Below are 22011 nucleotides of genomic sequence, written 5' to 3'. Positions count from 1 at the left end.
TCATTTGATTTTTGAGAAAAAAAAATGATCTCTGTATCTTGGCATATGCATCATGTTGAAATGGAGCCATTACTCTGGACAGCTTTTTCACAATGGCTCACATAATATGGTATGAAAATCATGCTCCTGCGTTTGTATCTCAGAAGGAAAATAAAAGGCAGTTAAATTATAATGCAAGAACTAAGCTATGAATGGATGTTGCATTCAAGGAGTCTAATGCTTAAGAGGGGGAAATGACAAGATTTTTTTTTTTTTTCTGTTCTAGATATTTTATCCTTGCAACAAGCTCAACCGTCAAATGTTTTGAGGGAGGTCAAAACTAGTCTATCTGTCTTTTTTATACGAGTTTGTGAAAGGAATCTCTCCTCGTGGAGTTGTACAGGAATTGACACGATAAACCTAAATGGCTCCTTTACAACTGTTAGGGTTTTCTGTAAACACATGCTGTCCTGCCAGCCAACCAGCTTCAAACCCGGGTGCTGAGCACAGCAGATGGTCTATCCTGCCGATACACACACTACTAATTCATATTTCAATACACAGCTTTGCTGCCTAAATGAAGCCACTGCATCTTACAAAGTTCTAAAACTTCCGATAACTGATAATTTGGGGGGGGTTAAATGTGATAGGAGGGAAAGGCTGCAAAGAGAAGCCGACCAGGTCTAATAGGAATGGATATTTTGGAGGTGCTTGTTGCACTGTGAAGTGTTGTAAACATGCAGTGCCTCCTGCCAAAGGGAAACCATGGCACGGCTGTGCTGTATTAATAGAGGAATAAATAAAACCAGAGAAATCAGCCCTGCACCACCAACAAGAAAGGTGCACAGAGCAGAAGAGGTAAGTGGTGATGAAAAATAAGGCTACTTGCAGCAGTCGTGGTCATTGACGTCAGCCTGGCCATGTCAGATGATCAGGATTTTCTTTGGGAAGGCAGGTTTTTGGGAGGGATGCAGGATGATGCAGTAACTCCAACAGCTGCCTTGACCCTTCCCTGCATCTGCAGGAATACATTTTGGCATCAGCCCTTCATGTAAGCTCTTCTCCCTTAGCTAAATTGGATCCCATCCTTCTCTTCTCCTGCAGCATCCACTTACCACCTAACAAGTTCAGGTAAGATAGTGCAGTACAAGATCATAATCTTTCCACTGGGCTACCAGAGCAGGACGTGAAGGGGAAATTGTTACTACACCCTGAAAAAGAAAGGAGAAGGGAAAAAATCAGGTTCTTGGTTTTTTTCTGACTTTATGAAACAGGGAATGCAGGGTAGCAGGTTTATGATGCTGAAGGTACCACAAACATCACAGTGTGCAGATCCCTGGGCACGTCAGCCTGGGGCTCATGGCTGTGCTTTGCCAAACCTTCCTGGAGCCAGCTGCGCCGTCACCGTGTCCTGTGGCTGGGGTGTTTCAGTGACACCAACCGGTGGCTCTGAGGGGGAAGCCAGGAGCAGCCGCTGGTCAGCCCTGGGCCCAGCGCTGCTCCTGCCATGGCAGGACATGGGAGACACGTATCCTAAACACCTCCACAAATGCCTCAAGACAGATATTTCATGCATTTGGCCCAAAGTCCCCACGCTGCTGTATTAACTTCTCTCCTCCTCCATCGCTGACAACTGCTTAAACCAGAAAGAAAAAAAAAAAGAGCTAAAGAACAGAAGGAGTAGAGATCTCCTGCACGAATAACCCCTCTCCCTGCAAGGGGATTGCTGCTTGAGTTTCTCCTATTACGGTTTTATCAAATGTTGCGCCTCCTCCACTGAGCCGTGATAAGTTGTGCAACTTCATCAAATTCAACACTAAGTAGGAGCAGAACCTCCTTCTTAAATTCATTAAATCTTTCTCCCAAAGGAGAAATGCAAATTAATATTCACTTTCTCTTTTTATTTCAATTTACTTACCTTCTCTTCCAGAGCCTAAGCTACAGAGTTATTTCCAAATCCACAGTTTGTTTCTCTGGCCGTAACAGAGAGTGAACAGTTCTGATAAATTTGTTAGAGTGGAAAACAGAACCAAAGTGGCCCTAAGAGAGGGAGAACAGCCGTTGTTTTCATACACCATTTTGGCTTTCCTTGGTTAAAGAGTCTCAGATGTGTAGTTGGGTTTATTCTTTAAAAAAAAAAAAAAAAAAAAAAAATTTGGAGGTCTTGTGTATTACTAAAGGACAGAAAACTAAAATCAGGAATTGCTGCAGAATTCACTCACACTGTAGCTAAAGAGAATATAAACCAGCAGAGAGACTTGTAACAGAGTCTTACAACTTAATCACTAATTAAAAAATAGTTGTATGCAATTGAGGAGTGTCCTTTGATAAGCATGCTGTAGTACATGAATTAACTCTATGCAGACACATACACAGCATTGCAATAATATAGTATTTTTCTGAGACATAAATGCATGGCATGTGTGTGTGTGTATATTATATTGATGCAAGGTAATGCACAGGACTCTTTGTGTTGCCATTTCAAATGAAAAATCTACTTACTGCAAATCAGATAACTCCGTTCCATTTAGATTTAAAACTTCTCCCTAGCACACCTGCTGCCAAGAGGGGGAGAAAGGCATGGGGAACATTTCCAGAGGGAAAAGTGGAAGCTAATGAGAAACAGCCACATATCTGTGCCTGTGCTCCAACACAGCCACTGCAGTGTGGGGATCTGCAGGGCACTTGGTCCATGGGATAAGAGACACTGCAACGGGTAGTGGCACCAATTCTGATGGATCAGGGTGTCTTGCCTTTCAGATTTTCTTTCAGTGACCTAATCCATTTTCAAAATGTGTTAAATGAGACTTATTCTCTTCTCACACATCCAATTGCAAACCAAATTCTGCCACTTGCAGCTCGAAAAGCATTTCCCCACATCCAACTGCTTCTTTCCGTGCCTACAACTGAAAGCAGTCATTGGCAAACACAGCATTACTCACATTTTGGGTTACTGTGGCCACAGTACTCAACACCATGGATGCCAGGAACCATGTTGCTGAAGAAGACCTACAGCAGAGCAGGTGGATGATAATAAGATGGATTGACCAGACAAAAGATGAACAGCAAAGCAATGCAAGCTCACCACACAATTCCTCACAGCTTGTCTTGTTTCTGCTGTAGCCAGGGTGTTTAGATCAGGAATACATTTTCTAAAATTCTCCTCCTTTCATACTTTCTGGAAAATCCTCCCAGAAAGTCTTGGCTCCCTGCAAGCCCTGGGGGGGCCTCGGGGTGCTGCTCGGGTGGACAAGTGGCTGCGCTCCTGCCTGGAGGCAGAAACCACAGCAGCAAAAAAACAGATTTCACGGGAAGAGCAGGGGAGGGGGGGATGAACAAAAAAACTGGAAATGTGTTAGTTAACTTCGTGTGGTTGTTCGAGCCACTTCCTGACACCCGAGCGAGTCATCTGAATTTAACACATTTCTCTTTTGCATTTTGCAGCTCACCTTTAAGAGAGCACAAGGCGGAGGAGGTGGGAATATATGGACTTCAGCCCTTCCCATCAGTTTCCCCCTGTTACTTTCAAAGATTTTCTATTTAGAAAGGAAGGCTTTTTTTTTTCCTGCTGTTCATACATTACACATACTTCCCAGCCAAAATATCTTGCTTGTATATTTTTTTAATTTAGCCTACATTACTCAAAATTGTTCTAAGAATAATTAAAGAGAATCACTTTCCCTGTCTCTCTAATTTACCTGACTTTTTACTTCTGAAGAGTGTTTTAAGAAATAGCCATTAAAAAAAAAAAAAAAAGGAGAGATCAACAATTAAAGAAAAAATAGCCTCACATCCTCCTTCTTGTCTGAATCTAATGGAAATGTTTAAACTGCATGGATATTTATCCTTATGAAAAACATATGAACAAAACAAAAACCCCAGTATTCTGGTGAGATTCTGTAAACAGGACAAAACATTAACTGCGGAAATATATAATTTAAGACCTTTATTTCCTTCTAGCTCTTTCCAGAGACCAAACGAGCTTTGCATGCAGATTTCATTTCAGCTGGGTGGAATCATTCTCATAACTATTCTCCAAAGCCCAAGCTCTGAGGTCAGCCCTGCTCCTTCTGTAACGGGATAAATATTAACAAGTGTGACTAACCCATTCCTTGCACCCTTCTTAAATTTTCCAGAGTGTGTCAGCAAGCATGAAAGTCAGAGATCAAAAAACATGAGGGTTTTATTGTTGGAACTGATGGGAAGAAGGATGCAATATAGGCAAAGTCCCAGCACCTCGGTGAAGCTGGTGTATGACAACACCAATAAAAACCGAGCGAATTACTGGACTGCCAAGAAAATTACCTTGCCCTCCTGCTCAAAAATGAGTAAATTTTCACTTGTCCCCTACAATAACGTTTTACAAGTGCTGGACCACTGCCCCAGGAGCAAAACTGGACTTTCACTGTGGGGCCTGAAGGACCCAGGAGAGGACAGAGTTGTTGGGGAAGGTGTAATACAGCTTAGCACCTCCTGGGCAGAGACAACAGGGCTGTGGTCGTCTCAAGGGCCCATGCTTGCTTCTGTTTTTCTCTTCACAGCTGCTGCTTATGAAGTTTCATGGTATCATGGATAATCTTCCTCCCTCCATCCTGCTGTGAACCAAGCTGCCCTCCATGCTGGAGTTTGTAAGAAGACCAACACAGGTCTGGTTATATCACCCAGATATTTATAGGAGGGGAACTCCCAGTCTAACAAATCCGGTGTTAAATAAAACACCTAGAGATGCTTTTGTGATTTCAGTTTGATATCTGTGCAGCAGCAGCAATGCAGAGCCTGGTTTGGAGAGGCATTAGTACACACAAGACAAGCAGCTTTGCCCATACTCCATGGAGTGGTAAGAAGGCTATAGACTGCACTTGTGCTGAGTGGGGCATCAGGAAGGGACTGAAAGAAAATAAAGGGAGTTGTAAATATAATAAGCATCTATTGCACAGCTTTCCAAAACTGGACCAGTTCTGTGGACACGGGAAGAGCAAGGGGCCTCCATATACCCTGCTCCTACCAAAAGTTTGTCAAAACCAGATCATAGCCTTGAGAATGTTTCTGTACAAGGTCAGATCTAGTCTTGATGAAGCCAAGGAAAATTCAAAGCCAACTGAAAAAAAAACGAAACAGAAATGACGAACAGAAGTATTTAAGCCTGAAAGAGGTCTTATTCACGTGATCAGCCAAAACCTGGGCTCATATGATTCAAAGCTGTTCACTCATAATGCACAGGCCTCTTACTTTCCAGAATGTGTTTAATTCTCCTACACATTCTCTCAAATGAAACGTATGCCCCAGATTTCAGCACCTCCATTGCATCTACCTCACTGACACCACAAGAAATCATCTCACTCAGTTTGTTTCCACACCTGGCTTTCTTTTGCTGCAGGATGTCAAACTGCAGAGCAGAACATACCCAAAACCATAAACTTTTCTCCCTCCATCTTTTGGAGCACTTTGGCTCTAAAAACAGAAAATGGGTGTGCATTTTTTGGGTCATCGTGTTTGTAAATTATAAGAGTTGAAAAAGATACACGAAATGTGGTCTTGACCTACACAGTTCCCATTCCATAGGCTTGTTCCACCCTGGTGCAGTGATAGCCAGAGCTGAAAGCATGAAGGGAATGCAGGATGAAAAGAAAGGAGGAGGAAAAGGTAGCATTTATTGACCCCTTTGAATATTATAGCCTGTGACATCTGCCAGGACTTGCCAGAGTATGTAAAAACCTTCTGCAGACACTACAGAAGAGGTGGATCTGTTCAGAGGTGACACTTGTGAAAGCAAGCCTCATGCCCAAAACACACATCTAAAGCCCTTATGTTTTTCCAGCCTGGGAAATATTTGGATTTGGGTTTCTTCACTCAGTAGCTCCTGATCTCCTAAAAATTCTTGTGTGCAAATGACAGATACCCAGCTGAGTCCAAGGAGAGTCAAGAAGGAGACACTGGCAAACCAGTGTTCAATGCTCTGCAGAGCTCACCACCTCCATTGCACAGCAGTGAGGTTCTCAGCAGCAATGCGAAAGGAAAGGAGAGGCCGTAAGGAAAAGTCCCAGGAAACCTCTTGTAACTTGCATAATTTTTAAACTTTGCCCAGTTAAACTGTGGTTCCATTAAACTTTCCTTTGGCTGGCAAAGGACTGGCTGAGTTATTACAGAGAACAGCCCTGAGCAATTAAAAGCGAGAGCAACATTACAAATCTAAGACTCGGTAGACAAAAGTCTCTTGCAAAAGACACAGCCCTATGGAGTTATAGCCTACCCAAATGGGGAGAACCAAATTAAATGAAAAAACATATTGTATATTATCTTAATTTATATATGAGATTTTAGACAGTTCCAGATTTCTGGATTAAATACAATACCATGTGGCTCCATTAAGCCTCACTGGCCTTTTAGAATATTATTGAAAGAAATAATATATAACAGTTTGAAAGGTTTTTGGATGCTTGGTGGCATCATTATGCAATTTATTAATATGTGGGCAGAGTGACTAATGCCTCTGAGGATATATTTTTAGTTTCAAAAAAATAAATATAAAAAAGAAAAGCATGCTGGGGGGGCAAGAAGGAAAACCAGCTACAAATGGGTTTGTGCTAGTGGCATGTGATGGCATGCATCATTCTGTCTGTCCCTCCATAAGCCCAGTACTCAGAATAGACCATTTCTCCTTTCCCTTACAGCATTTCCAAAGGGGCCTAGGGGCCCCAGCAATTGCAGTTTGGTAGAATTTGGGTATCTAGCTCCTTTGCTGGCATCTTTCCTTCATTTTTAAGTCTGAAAGGGACAATTCAGATCATCTAGTTTAACGCTCAATATAAATCCCCAAGAAAATAATTTCACACATTCACTTGCTAATAGAGCCTACTACTATACGTTTCACCAAGTCATCTGGGCTGGCCTCCAGTTCTGATTTCAAGATGCAACAGGATGACAAATCCCCAGCCCCCTTCAACAGTCTGTCCCAGCAGTCAGCCCCCTCTCCCTTCCCAATCTCTCAATTTTGCCTGTTTTAAATTTCCAGCCGTTGCATCTCGTTATGTTTTCCCCCATTAGGCTATAAAGCCCTTTTGTATGTGGTATTTTTCCTCCAAAGGCATTTACTACACAGAGTCAGGTCACTGCGTGATCTGCTTTTTTGCTAAGTTCACCAAATTGAGCTCCTTAAGCCTCTCTCCACAAGATTTCCTTTTCCAGCCCTCAAATCGTCCTTGTAAAACTGAACCGTAGGCTGAGAGTTTACAGCCTCTATCATGAATTCAAGTCCCTGAATCTCAGGTTAATAAAGTCTCTATTTTTTAATAAGGCTTCTGTGAAATGACTAGAAATAGTCCCACAGGACGTGTTATTTGGAGGTAACTATTTCCACATGGGCTGGAGGTACAGCCCTGTGAGCAAAGCATGGGGAGAGCAGTGGGAGGGCTCTTCCCTCCTCTCCTTACCCTTTTCTGCAGACTTTTTCAGCGCTCTCCCAAGTTGCATTTCAAAAAAATGTATTTTTCTTTGAGGGTTCATCCCGGTGGACATTTCCTAGACCTCTAGAAAGAAGCAGCATGATTTCATCTCCCCATGCACCACAGAAACCAGCTCCTGAGGAAGCTGTGTCCCCCAGCACAAAACCTGCCCTGCGCCCGCCAGGGCTGGGAGCCCCATCTCCAGCGGGAGCAGAGGCACTGACAGGGTCTTGGCACATCTTGCTCAGCAAACTGCTCCTTCCCAGGGCCCAAAGAGACATCTATAAAATCTTTCAAAGCTCACCAGAGCCCCTCCTTTCTCACAAATTAATAAGATTAAAAACAAACCCTGGGGTTTTTCTTCCCTGTCATTTTCCAGCATCGTTGTCCACACTTTGGAGATGTTTCTTGCCATTATTAATTCGTTTATATGCTGTTTGTTAAATGACAGTGGAAGTTCACAGGAGGCTTGGCTCTAGATCTTTGAAGAAAACATCCCAATATTGCCAAAAATTCAGTGAAATGACAAGACATGGTGAGTTCTAGACAGTCTCCTCAGGGCTGGAGTTATGGTTCACTGCTCCACAGCTTCTGGTTGAGATAATATTCTGCCTTTTTATCGGTGGCATTTCATTTGTATGTGAGACTACACACCAAATGAGGAATTTAAAAGATATGCCAGCTCAGTTTCCATTCAGCCTGGCCTTTACATACCCCACAGGGACAAACTTGCTGTCCCAAACTGAAACCAAAAATTTCAGAGGCAATCACGAGTAATAAAATATTCAAGTGAGCGCAGTAAGCACCTTGTTTGATTTGTTTGATTTTCTGTTTTTCAGCTTGTTCCCAACATTTGTGATCCAAATTCTCTGAGATAACATTATTCACTTTACTTCAGGTCACTTTTCATCACCCAAAGATGCCTACATGTGTGTGAAATCTTCCTGTGATTTAAAAGGTACCTTAATGTATCTTCACTCTTTGGCTTCAAAAAAACCTTTTCTTTCCCTCTCTGATGAAAGGTCACCACTTTAAAAGCAAGTGTGAGTAGGTGACACAATTAAACTACCTAAGAAAGTGATCCTCCTTTCTAGCTCTGAGTTGTCCACAAAGAACATATAGAATGTATGGATTAGAAGTACTTGCCATTGGTTAGTGACTCAGCATCCTGGTACCGGTGTTACACTCAAAAGGTAGCGTAGACTTGCATCAGCAGCCTGCAAAGTCTATTAGATGGACAGAAAATTTTGCAGTCAGGTGTAAAATTTAAAATTTCTACATGGCAAGAACAATTGCTCAAGTATTCTTAAAAATATCTGTGCTAGGCAAAGCCTAAGAACTTGGTTGTTTGGTGAAAGCAGGCAGGAAAGGGTCAAAAATGCAAATACGCTTGCATGGAAAGCAAATAAAAATAATCTTTGAAGGGAAAGAATATTAGTGGATGTTTCCTAATGGTCACCATTCACCCTGTTCATTCTTTGCACTCCACTTGCCAAAGGCATAAGGTTTTAATTTTGTTCATGGTCAATGTAATGTTTAGAATTTCATCTACTTGAACGATTCTTTGGGGACTGGTTGCAATAGCTACATTTTGGGTTTAAATTGCATTTTTTTTTTTTTAAATTACAACTGAATCTTACCAAGGAGTGAAACTGGAAAGGATAAAATTAGATTCCTGAACCTTCATCCCTTTTTAGAACCAGACATGAAAAAACTGCATCCAGGTTTGTTAAATATTTTTTCCACATCTGGTGTTCAGTCAAAACCATAAGAAAAGTGCTGGAAATCTCACAAGAAGTCTCGTACTCTTGTGATTTCCAGTCCAATTTTTGCAGCCACAGGAGATCTGTATAGTTCAGATAAGAATCTGAAGCAGAAGCCAAACCCAAACTGTGAACCTCCCGAGGCTCACCCCACCCACAACAGCTTATGTCTTTACCCATCATTTGCAGCAGATGTTCTCACAAATTCTCCAGTGAGATAAATTCCATTAAAAGTTTCAGGAGAAAGATTATAAGATACATACAATACAAAATAAAAGTGTCCAAAGCAGCTCATCATGGCCCATTAAGCTATTGTTAAAGACCTTCATACAGCAGCATCTATTGATTAGAGCAGTTTGCTCTTCCTTACTACTCGTTTTTCCATGCCGGGCTTTGGGGGCTTTTTGATCTAAAGGCCACTGACGTCAATGAGAGTATTTCCATTGTCTTCAGTGGGCTTCGGATCAAGCCCTTGACAAACTGGTTCTCCCATAGGTCAGTCTGTAGAGTGTGGGTTTCTGCCAGCAGATTGTCCCTAGAACATTTCACTGTAGATTTACAGTCTTTATAAAATTTTTAAATGAAGTTCTATAGTTAGATTCATATGGTATATCATAAATTACAGCAGACTCTGCAAGCTTGAGTTTGAGGGTTGGTTGGGTTGGTTTTTCTTTTTTTTCATTTGGCTCCCAGGGAACGTATAGTTTTTTCCATAGGAACTTTTCTCCAAATGCTAATTTTACCTGCTTTCTGCTACTTTGCATCAGAACGTGTGCATTTCTCACAGCCAAAGCTCTCTGAGGAAAGTTGTGCCTGTGGCAGTGGTGGCGATGTGAGCAAGCGGGGACTTGCCATCCGCCATCCTGATGTTAGCTGGTCGGGCAGGCTGTGGCTTTGGGCTCTCCTTGGTAATAGTCAGACCAGTGAAAAAGAAAAGCAAGCCAAAAATTTCAGATTACTTTTCTCCCTTAAGGTGTAGCTAAAGCTGAAAGTTGATTTTTGCCTATTGGAGGAGCATCTTATGTTCAGCTCTGCCACCAAACCCTTGAGGGATTTATCCTCAAGGAGGCAAGGAATGATCTTCATGCAGAGCCTTGCACACACAACCACCAGTCACTGGACTTCTACTATCTCAACCACTTCCTATGGTGGCCGGAGCAATGTGACAGCAGGAGACAAAGGACAGCCCTCAGACACTCGAGTCCTAATTCAGATTCCCTGTCGCCAGAGCCTAACTTTAAGAATTCAAGCAGCATTTACCGTTCCCATCTGCAAAGTGGGAGCAATAATCCCACAATACCTTCTCAGAAATGTTGTGAGGCCATGAACTCTGTCTACACAGAGTAGTACTGTTCAGTAGTAAATGAAATCTGTTTTCACTTCCAAGGCTATGGCATAAATTACTATAGGCAGAAATCCAGCCTAGCAGGCAATGAACTGGATGGGGCCCACTCAGTTCCTTCCATCTTTAGCTTTGATTTTCATTGTTCTGTTTCATTAACAGAATTTCCATGTCTTTTTTATCCCCCCTCCCCCCCCCATTGTAATTTTTCTAAGCTGTTAATTTGCCAGCAGAGAGAATGGCCTCATAATTGTATACCAGCTCCTCCAAAGCACCCACAAGAATCTGAACAGTTTTTAGCAGACTCAGCGTTTCTCTCTTTGCTTCTCAGCCATCATATATATAGAAAAAGAGGCTAAAGAAAGTCTGTTGTTGTGTTCCCACTGAGGGACCATAATCTGGCCACTTGTTTTCTGCTCAAAATGCATTGCATTCTGCAGACACTGACCTTAAATCAGGACAAGTCCTCCTGAGTCAATGGGGCTGTGGCAATTGGCACCGCTGGTTTTGAAGGACATAAATATCACCCCAAACCAGGCATCAGCTGAGGATGTCTGGATTCATTCTATCCTTTTATTCCTTTTTATTTTTAAGGAAGGATATTGATTCTGCTCAGGTTACCTCTGCATGAAGAAGAATGGGGGAGATGCTCAGGAAAATCATAAGGGATAGTAAAACAGTTAAGGCGACTTTTCCAACTCTTCCTTTTTCTTTCCCATGTCCTTAAGCCCTCCCAGTCCCTAAGCCCTACCAGGGACCAGCTCCACTCTTGGCCTCTTCCCTGATCACCGGTGTCAGAGTCTGCTTTTACACTGTGAATGAACAGACGTTCTGCCACTGTTAGCTGCCCGCTCTGATTCATGATTCATTTGAAAGAAATTAACAGCAATAAATTTGATTCAAATACTACTTTTCCCCGAGCAGCAGAGTTTGTGACTGTGTATGAGCGCTCCCACTGGAAAGAGAACTGGAAAGATAAAAATAGATGAGATGAATGAGAGATTACAGGATATAGTGATGGCCACTTACCAGCCAAACAGGATTTGCTGATGAAGGCTGATGAAGTCTCTTCTGACTTTGCGGTTTAGCAGCAGAGAACCTGCTCCATAATTTTTGTTCAGCCAAGCTCTCTTGGAAGTAATACTTGACCATCTAGTATTTCCTTGGGGCCCTGGAATAGAGGATGTTCAATGCCAGCCTCTGCAGGAATGGTACCGTACAAGTTCGACAATGGTGCTGGGGTCTGTGGGGTTGGCTGGATGACCCAGGTTTTAGGGAGTAAGGTGAGAAGGGTGCCATGGAAACCAGCACCTAATACACCCCCTGCCTTACCTGCCTCCTCCAAAATGTCATTAAATCCTCACCAAGGAGGTTTCTGCAGAGAATTAGGGAAGGGGACATAGCAGGACATTATTTGCCCATATCTGAACTCAGATTTTCCACCGCGGTTTGGCTTTGACCATCATGAAGACCCTTTTTAATCTCCACTTTTGAGATACAAACACTCAGACACAGAAAGGTTAAGAAATCCACCAAGTCTCAGAGCCAGAAATAAACCTCATTAGTTCTTCATTCACCGGGAGCCCTTTGCTCCTGTCTCATCCAAACTGCTATACGACAACCGCCATCAAAGGCATGTCAAAAGAGGAGATCAATTTTATAGTGGTTTTACTCTTTGAAAGCACAAACAGGCTCTCCATTAGGAACTATAATTTATAGGACTGTGACCACTGACTACAGGTCTATGAAATACATCTAAATGGATTGCATGGAGCCAGAAAACTCAACCCAAGTATATATGGCACACACATAACAAAGCTCTGCAAATCTGAAAATGCAGAGTATCAGCAAGTGCTCTGGTTTTCCGGACTGATTTGAGAGGTAGGTAGGCTTAGCTGAAGGCTGCGGTTTCTAAATTGGACATGGTTACCTAAAACTATTGGAAATTTGAATTGCATGTCAAATGTCTGGAATAAATGGACTCAAGAGACATAAGAAAAAATATGTGGCCCAGTATTTTTCTCTTTTTTAATGTTTTTTGGAAACTGTTTAGATCTCATCTGGGGCTTGTATAGTTTCTTTGTTTAGCAATTCTGAATTGAAATTCTTTATAAAGCTTTTTTAATTAAAAGGTAAAAACTTGATTGTTGCACACGGAGCCCTTTATCCTGAAAGATGCCTGTGCACTTTCCAAAAGCATACTCTTATTTTCCAAAAAAGTAAACGATCCTTTGAAAACTAGGCAGAACAGTTATTTACTTCAAATCAACCAAATTTAAATTCCAAAATGGGCTGTTATGGCCTGACCCTGTTTCTAACTCTGCCAATAGCTGCTGTTGCTGAGCTCTTGCACAGCAAGTGGTGAAGCTCCCCCCCAGCCCTGCCCCAAACCCTTGGTGCAAGACTGACTTGGGGCTGCACATCTTCAGCAAGACCATCCAACACAATGATGAAGATTATGAGCAATAAATTTCCTGTGATTTGCAGCCATTTCTGGGGTGACCTATATCACCTTCTCCATGGACACAGCTGTATAGTCCCACCATGCAATAAGACCAAAAGGGACACGAGACGATACCTTTCTGTAGGCAGAGTGGCCTAATCTGAACTGAGGAGGCAGGATTTGGGATGAAATGTTTCCCACCAGGAGGTGGCCTTTACTCTTAAAAAAGAAGAGGGAATTTTTCAGCTTTGCCACATCTTGGAGATGGCACACAGCTTCCTGTGCTCACGTTGGGGTCCCTAACCCCATTTTCCACAGCCCCGTAGCACTGCCACAACCTTCATTGTTAGCTTGGTGAAGTCAAGTAACCTAGTCTTCAGCAACTAGCACCTTCTCGCCCCACACTCCTTACCTGATGGATCTTCCCACTTCTGCTTTTCATTAATAAGTTCCCAGGATAATGCAGGTTTTTTTAAGTTTTTCTATTTTTTTTTTCCACAGTGCCTTCTGAGCACTTCTGATGCCTGTTCAGGTGCAGTCTCCTAATTTTAAAGGATAGAGTACAGCACATAGTAGGTCATGAGTATGGTTGGAAAAATAGCACGCCCTCCTCAATTTTTTTGACCTAATATTCTTCTACAGAGTCCCAGAGACTGGACTAAGAAACCTGATCTCTTCCTTTTCATCTGACAAGGATGCATGCTCAGGTCTAGATTGCTGGAAATGGCATAAGGGCATAGATGCCTCTTCCTCTTTCAGATTCCTGTGTGAACCTCATCAAGTTCAACAAGGCCAAGAGCAAGGTTCTGAGCATGGGTTAGAGCAATCCCAAGCACAAATACAGGCTGGGTGGAGAATGGATTGAAAGCAGACCTGCAGAGAAGGGTTTGGGGGTATTGGTTGACAAGAAGCTCAACATGAGCCGGCAACGTGTGCCGGCAGCCCAGAAAGCCACCTGTGTGCTGGGCTGCATCCAGAGCAGTGTGGGCAGCAGGTCGAGGGAGGGGATTCTCCCCCTCTACTCTGCTCTCGTGAGAACCCTCTGCAGTGCTGGGTCCAGCTCAGGGCCCCCAGCATAAGAAGGACACGGACCTGCTGGAGCGAGTCCAGAGGAGGCCACGAAGATGCTTAGGGGGCTGGAGCACCTCCCCTGTGAGGACAGGCTGAGAGAGTTGGGGGTGTTCAGCCTGGAGAAGAGAAGGCTCTGGGGACACCTTATAGCAGCCTTCCAATACCTAAAGGAGACCTACAGGAAAGCTGCAGAGGGACTTTTTACAAGGGTATGTAGTGATAGGACAAGGGGTAATGGCTTTAAACTGAAAGAGGGTAGATTTAGATTAGATGTAGAGAAGAAATTCTTCCCTGTGAGGGTGGTGAGGCCCTGGCACAGGTTGCCCAGAGAAGCTGTGGCTGCCCCCTCCCTGGAAGGGTTCAAGGCCAGGTTGGACGGGGCTTTGAGCAACCTGGGCTAGTGGAAGGTGTCCCTGGCCGTGGCAAGGGGGTGGAACTAGATGGTATTTAAGGTCCTTTCCAACCCAAATCATTGTATGATTCTATGATTTTGCAATTTTGCATACAGTGGAAAAGGCAGAGGATCTTGTTGGGCTGTCCAGGCAAACCCTGCAGCACCTCTCAGCAAAAGTATATGGTAGTTTGTGCAGCTGAAGTTATGTTTTCTGACAGCCCTAAACTGTACCAGCTAAAGTAGAGGTAATGGTGGCATATAAATGCCATTGGAAAAAAATACTGCCTTTATATTTGCTTCTTTTGTGGGTATTAAGGAATCTCCATCCAGTCTGCTTTTGGATATATGTGTGTGTATATATATATATATATATATATATATAGGTCTGTGCAGACTTGGCAGGGTTAAACTGCCGGGGGTAAGAAAGGACATAAACTCTTGGAAGGATTTTGACACTCCCCTCTTTCCCAGTCCCAGCACTCAGGTGTGCCAAAACATGGTTTCTTTTAGACCCACATAATTAAACAAGTGATGAGGAATTTCTCACCGATATAAAACTGAATTATTTGTTGCTTAAAATAGAGTTGTACTCTCTCCAGGTCGTCAGCTGGTGTCAATCAGCCTGTTCTGGGATACCAGATTTTGCTCCTTGGGGATAACACCAAGAGCATCAGGACAGCACAGTGCAACCCCAACAGGTCCAAGATTGGGAAGGGGCCATCATAGTGACCAGAAGAGAAGCAGTCTTTATAATTTTTTTTTTTTTTCTTTTTTGAGTTTTCATGTGCGTGCAGTGGGGAGGGGGGGTGGCTCGGGGAGCTGCGGAGGACAGGGAAGGCTTGGGGGTGGCTGCGGGGAAGCCCACGCAGTTTCTCTCCCGGTTCTAACAGCCAGCCTGGGTTCATAGTTGCCAAATTTTGCGAGCAGCCGGTAGATTTACGAGCCCCGGGAGTGCAGCCCGGCTCCAGCTGCTGAGCTGCGCGGCGGCGGAGCCGGGCTGAGCCTCCGCGGGGAGCGACGGCCGAGCCGCGCGGGTGAAACCAAGGAGAAAAAGGGGAAAAAGCAAAAAAAAAAAAAAAAAAAAGGAACAAAAAGGGGAGGGGCAGGGTGTGGGAGGGGGGGATTTGGGGCCCCGCTCCTCAGCCCCTCGCTTTGAAGGGGTTGAGAAAAAACGCTGGTCCCTGCGCACCGCGGGGTTTGCAGCGGCAGCCCCTGGGGGGTTGAGGAGGGTTGTGCGAGCAAAGCGTTGGGGGGCGGGGGGTAAAGCCAGAGGCAAGAAAAAAGCAGCAGGAAAGAAATCCTGGAGCTACGAAAAAGAGTAACTTGTCCACAGGGTGTCACTCTTGACCCACATTTGGGCCAGCACCCAGCCTTCTCTATGGCAGCAGGAAATTGGAGATTTTTGGTTCCTCAACGAGCCTCCAAAAAAGCAGAAGACTCCAAAAAAGGCTGGCTGGCACCTCCAGGCGTGCTGGCCTGGGCACCCACCTGCCCGGCTGCTCCTGGCCCTCATTACCCACTCGGCCGCCCTCCTCGCCCCACATCGCACCGTGTCTTGCCCTGTCTGGAGGATGGGGTTTGTACCGGGGTCCTCCTTGGGCCAAGCTTGCAGCACACCACGGAAAAAGGGGTGGAAAATACTCTTCCCCTGCAGCCAAACTCCTTCTCACCGTTCTGCCCCAAACTTCCGTCATCGTCCCTCAATATTTCAGAAGTATTTTAGGTCACTGGGAAAGTCCCCTATCAGCCCATACTGTCAGCCTGCCCCTTCCCTCTGGGAAACCTCCCATTTCCCAGGCACTGCCTCATGGAAGGTGCTACATTACAGCTTTATGGTGAGTCCCAAACCAGGTTAAATTAAGTGCTGATAATCCTTGGCTTTCGGTAGCTGTTACTCAGCAGAGATTGGAGGGGTTCTGCAGCTAAGGAGAAGCCCTATGAATTACCACCTAGTTTTCAGTGTCAAGCTGTAGGCTTCTGCAGTCAGGAGGGAAAAGCTGGGGTCAAACCAGCTCTGAGTGTAGCCTGAGAGCAGGGAGAGCCCTGACCTTTTGTCTGATGCTGTGCTGAGCCCAGGCAAGGCAGGACTGCCTGCTTGCACTGGCTGTGCCAGCCGGAGGGCTAGCTTACACATTAGCCTTCCCAGGATAGGGACAGGGCGATGTGGGCAGCACCAGGCTCAGAGGGGCCGGTGGGTGACATGGATGCTGGGGTCAGCAGCACAGCAGCCAAGGCACAGGCTGCAACTTTTATAAAGCATCAGCAGAGCATGAATTATGGCGTGTCCTCCTGGCAAAGTTCCTGGAGCAGAGGACACACCAGCAAGAATACTATCTCCTCTTCCAGGGCTGGTTGGGACAGGATTTGTGTGTAGTGTGTACAGCACATAATTCATCAGGCTATCATTTACATAGCATGAGCTCAGCACTGCAGCACTCTCTGACATTTTGAAATATTCTGCTGGGGGCTCGGCAGCTTGCTGGGAGCATTGCACAAGATACATCCCGAAAGGGACACTGTCCCCTTGCACGACTCGACCTTCTGCTTGGAGGAGGTGCCTCCGAAAAGCCTACATCCATCAATCTTACCTGTCTGCAACTCCCTCATTTCTGCAGTGACTTCACTCTTTTGCCCCGGGACAATGTTTTTAGGTGTGCGCGGTATAATTTTGAACACTTCTTGGTTTTCTTTCAGGCCATCCTCCTTAATGTGGCTACCCCAAGCTTTTATGGAAACACCTGCAATATGTAAACGCAAACGTATAAATCTCTGTAATGTGAAAAAACAGCCTCATGAAGCCGTACAAGAATGCAGCCATGTGACTGCAAAACTTCATTTACAAGTATCTAAATATAGATCATAGCAAGCAGCAAACCCAGACTTCAATTTTAAAAGCGAGGGCATAGGGGAGAGTGCAGAGTCAGCACTTCTTAAATAAGAAGTTTTTCTTGTACTAATTCATTTACAGCGGCATCTTCCTTTGACACAGCAAATTTGCATCACCGAATCCTGATCACAGAGACATAAAGATTTTTATGGGAGTCGGTAATAGCCTCCATGCAGGCACTGCTGTGGAAGCGCTGCACCACCGCCGACCTCCGCACCCAGACAAGGGCACGCTGCAGTTTGCACCAAGTGAGCTGCACAGGCTTTACTCCTCTGTGGGCTTTTATCACATCCCATTTCAATTTCCCAAGTTCCAGTTTGTCCAAGTTGCTTCCCAGCAGCCGTGACTGCCCGTGGTCTCAGGGAGCAGGACAGGGGGCTAAGCGCCATGCAAGGGGTGCACAGGGCGTGTAGGCTGAGTGGTGAATACTGGACATATCCTCTAGTCCACCTGCCTACACCTGAGCTCAACTGTTTAGGGTGATGGGGATATCCCACACACCATCGAACGTCTGTCTATTGCCATTATCTTGGCTGCTGTTAGGTATTAAACTTTTTCAAATCAGTCTTCTAGCCTCACAGTTTCCATAGAAATACATTTTAAATTTAGGAAAAGTCAACTGTCCTTTGAAAATCACTAAAAACACTGCAGAGACACAGTGGTAAGTGTCCTACCCAACATACCCTGATGGTCAAATGATGGAGCAGTTCTGCAAGATTCAGTAATACTCCAGATTTGCACAAGGAGTAAACTCACATTAGGCAGCCACAAACCCACCTGCCAGGGTTTGAGCAGGGAGCAGAAGGGAGGAACCAAGGCTTTGAGAGACAAAACTCTAATAGCCTGAAATTAGCCTTGTTCTGGGTTTATGGGAACCACCTCCTAAATCGTGAGGGCTGTGCCCAACTCACAGCAGGACTGGATCCAGCTGCAGGGAACAGGAGATGGCTGGGGAAATGACTCCCTCCCCCTGGACATCCATCCCACTGCAGGACGAGTGGTGAGAAAGGCTTGAAACGGACCCAACAGGGAGGCACTTTTCCAATGGGAATCCTCACCTCGGAAAACACTGCTATTTAGGAACAGGATTTAGGTCTTACAGTATCAACGGGACCTAAGCAGATGCTTGAGTGAATCCCTACATCTAAACTCACCACAGAGACTGCTCTGTGAATTCCTAAACATTTTCCACTGGAATAATCAGAAGATCACACGTTTTCTAAATATTGCATAAGTTGGCTAGTTACTTGAATTTCAAATTTTGGGGCAAAGATCTATGTCATTATCAACAAAATCCCAAATTATTAAAGAGCATTTTTCACACTCTCATTCTTATTCACTGATTTCCTATTTAATAGACATAAAGAACATTAACTGGAATTTGTTTTCAGCCAAATGCTGAAGTACTGCCCTTTTTTTTTTTTTTTACAGAAGAAAAATCAAGTCACAACTGTTTATGTTTGATGGGACATACAAGGGGGCCCTGTGATGTTCCTGGATCAGGGCATCCAGCTGAGGCTGCTGGACTTCGGCACATCAGTGTGATCCCAAACCAACCCAGAACACAGTGCTGCGTTTTGATTGCCCCCACCAGATTTTCCGATAGCAAACCTGAGCTTTTCACATGGAAGATTTAAGTTTGCACAGAAATTTCCTTTTTCTTCAATAAAAAAACCCCAACAATCTGCTCCACACATTATGCACAATGCAGAAGAGTCAGCACATGACCAAAGAAGATCCACTGCATCCATTCTGCATTTCGTCTTTAAAAAATACTGCTCTATTAGCAGCAGTTTTCTGTGCTCACACCCATCTCCCCCAGTGCTGCCTGATGTGTTAAGAGCACTTTCTGCCATGATGTTTAGTTAAAATCCCTGCAGGACAACCAGAAATGCTTCAGCCACACAGACATGGGGCAGGCAAGAAACAATGATGCCATCAGATGGGTGGAGGTGAGAGAGGCATGCCAAGAACTGACTAGAGCACCATGGCCAAAAGGCAGGGGGAAAAGAAACATTTCCTCACAACTGAGAAGGATGAGCAGGGGCTGTTACACCTCCTAAAACATCAGCAATGGAGGAAATGGCAGCTACTTTATGCTCCAAAGCTTAGCTTCTCGCAGCCACCCAGCACACAGCAGCAACATGTTAATTATATATATATCTCTCCAAGAATGACCTGGTAACTGTAAAAAAGTAACTACATAATTATACTTTACTACTGCTTTTGTTGGACTCGCTCTTTAATTACGGAGTAGTTGCTAAGGAAAACCAACCCACTGGTTTTGCCATGAGCAATTAATGCAGGTTACCAACATGATGGTTACGCAGGGCCAACGCTAACATTGGCACCCAACCGTGTTATTCATCTATCGATTGTGGCTCCCCAATAATGAGTGCTCTGCCTCATATTACACATCCACAAGCATGAGATACAAATTGCATCAAAAACCCAACTGTGCTACTGAAAGGAAAGCCCAAGGAGCAGATACCCATCATGTGTTACGGTTCCTTTCCCTTGATTTCTGTTCTTGGCAAAAATACAGAGCTGGCTGTCCTCTTGCTCCATGGGGCAGGTTTGTGGATGAGTACCTCTGCCACCCACGGGTCTTGTGTACACCTTGCTTTTCCCATCCCTTGGATGTGGTTTCCTTTCTTTCTCCTCTCCAGCCACCACCTGACCACAGCTGCAACAATCCTGGATGCCACAAGAGCTGGAGCAAGAGTCCAGTAATACCTTTGGCATTACCTTTTAAGCAGCATGATTTCATCCGTGGCACATTTACCTTTACACCATAGACCCCTGCCTTAATAACTCTCTATGTCATTTTTTCATCATTGTGTCTCAAGCCACTGCCCCATCCAAATCCCTCTTCATCTAACTCACTTCGTGGTAGGTAAACAGCTGCCTCCACGGGGGCATTTCTTTATCACGGGACCATCTGCTTCAGTGACCTCTTCCATCTGACCCACCCATCTCTGAGCTACAGAAAACACAAACTGTGGTTATTTACAACACTAGAAATGATGGGGTAGCTCATAGGTCACTCGCTCCTCATTTGGGGCACAGAAAACACAGGCAAAAGCTCCTTAGTGTTCACACTGCTTCTGCTATTGCATGTTAAAAACACCATCAGGAGATCATATTTAACGCTGTGTTATTTTCTCAGGCTAGAAGAAGGGCGAAAAATAGTTACAATGGATTTGTGAAATTTAAACCACATTTAAAACAAGGCTAGAAACTACAGCAGGAAGACCAGCTCTTTCCACTCTTTCCCAGCACGTTTGGCGTAGGGATTCACACCTCCTCCCACCAGGGCAATCACCACAGTAAGAAGGACAGTCATGAGGCCAGGACGAAGAGGCAGGTGAGTATAGGAGCATGAAGGCCAGTGGTGGTCACTAGGGAACTGGTTTGGCACTGGTGAGAAACAGAAATCAGTCCGTGGCCCCAGTCAGCCCAGAGCACAGGAAACATTTTTTTTTTTCAGGAGGTTTCTCTTCCACCCCACTCAAGGACATAGGAATAGGAGCAATATTTGCATTATATCTTCTATCCGGGGTTATAAAAGCACAACTAAGGTCTCCAAAATTACAGGCTGCTTTTTAAAATTACAGCCTCCATGGTGCCAGTGTTAAGGGTGGTTCTCCATTGTCCTTGCCTGGAAAAGTGGCCGCTCTCCCCTGCCTCTTCCTGCTTTCTCCATGTTGGGCGATGCTAACACCTGTATGGACAGGGATACTTACCCAGGACACTCAGCAAGGCTGGCTCCTCACAGGAAACAATGGGTAAATGCTGGTGGTGGGTCACCTGCATTGTCCTACGTTGGAAGGAACAGGCAGTGGGGTCTCATCCCAGCACAGGAGCAACATGGATGTGTTTCTGTCCTCCCATTCCTCCATGGCTGTGATTGGTGTTGGTAATGAGAAGCATCCCGCAAAAAGCTCCCCAGGGATCTGCAGCGTCTGGGAATGGCCGTGGGGAAGAGTCTTCCCCCAGCCCAGCTCATGTGCAGGGACAGAGAACATACAGATCTCTGCTCCAAACTGTATTCAGTATGTGTCTTTTTAAAATGATGGCCGCAAGAGCCGTAATGAAGCAGAATAAAATCACTGTAGTACCAGGATCCACCTGCACTAAACTGTAGTCCTGCAGGTGAACCATAGCCAGCTCTAGCTGAAACTTCTTGGCCCTTAAAAACAAAGCAAGGCTCATTAGTCTAAATTCCAGGCATAGGCCAGACATTTAGGCTTCATATCATTAAGAGGTGCTAATGGCAGCCTGCAGGCATCCTCCCCCCAAACATCTTTCACATCCTACCTTGATGCTGGCGAATGACGGCTCCACACTCCTGCCTGTCTTTGCCACCTGTGCCAGCATTTTCACCAGCACGATAAAAGGTTTTGTGCAGTTCAGTTCTGGACCATTTTATTTCAAGTGTGAAAAAAACCCACAACAAAAGTCATCTTCAGCTATTAAAATAACATTTTTTTGCTATAGCTGAGGCAGCTTCTGGCAATCACTGCCTCCTGACGTGCCACAGAGATGTCCCATCCTCTGAGCCACCAAGCAGAGGACACCTATGCCAAAGACACCCCACAACCATGAGAGTGCACTAAAGCTGTGTTCCTCTATTTCAGGTTAGAATTACAGATTTAACTGTATCCCATAATTTACCATACTTGATTCT

General features: G+C 44.7%; 1 protein-coding gene across 1 annotated transcript in view; it reads right to left on the bottom strand.

The window, feature by feature from the left end:
* LOC141926794 (cytochrome P450 2J2-like) overlaps positions 1-22011 on the bottom strand; it is a 131884-nt gene that overhangs the window by 54585 nt on the left and 55288 nt on the right. The window contains 1 exon segment of the mRNA XM_074833192.1: positions 17023-17172. Coding sequence (XP_074689293.1) covers positions 17023-17172 — 150 coding nt within the window.

This window comes from Strix aluco, chromosome 8 (assembly GCF_031877795.1).
Source record: "Strix aluco isolate bStrAlu1 chromosome 8, bStrAlu1.hap1, whole genome shotgun sequence".
Classification (NCBI taxonomy): Eukaryota; Metazoa; Chordata; class Aves; order Strigiformes; family Strigidae; genus Strix; species Strix aluco.
Note: the sequence above shows the minus strand (reverse complement) of the source record. Positions and strands in the feature narration are given on the sequence as shown.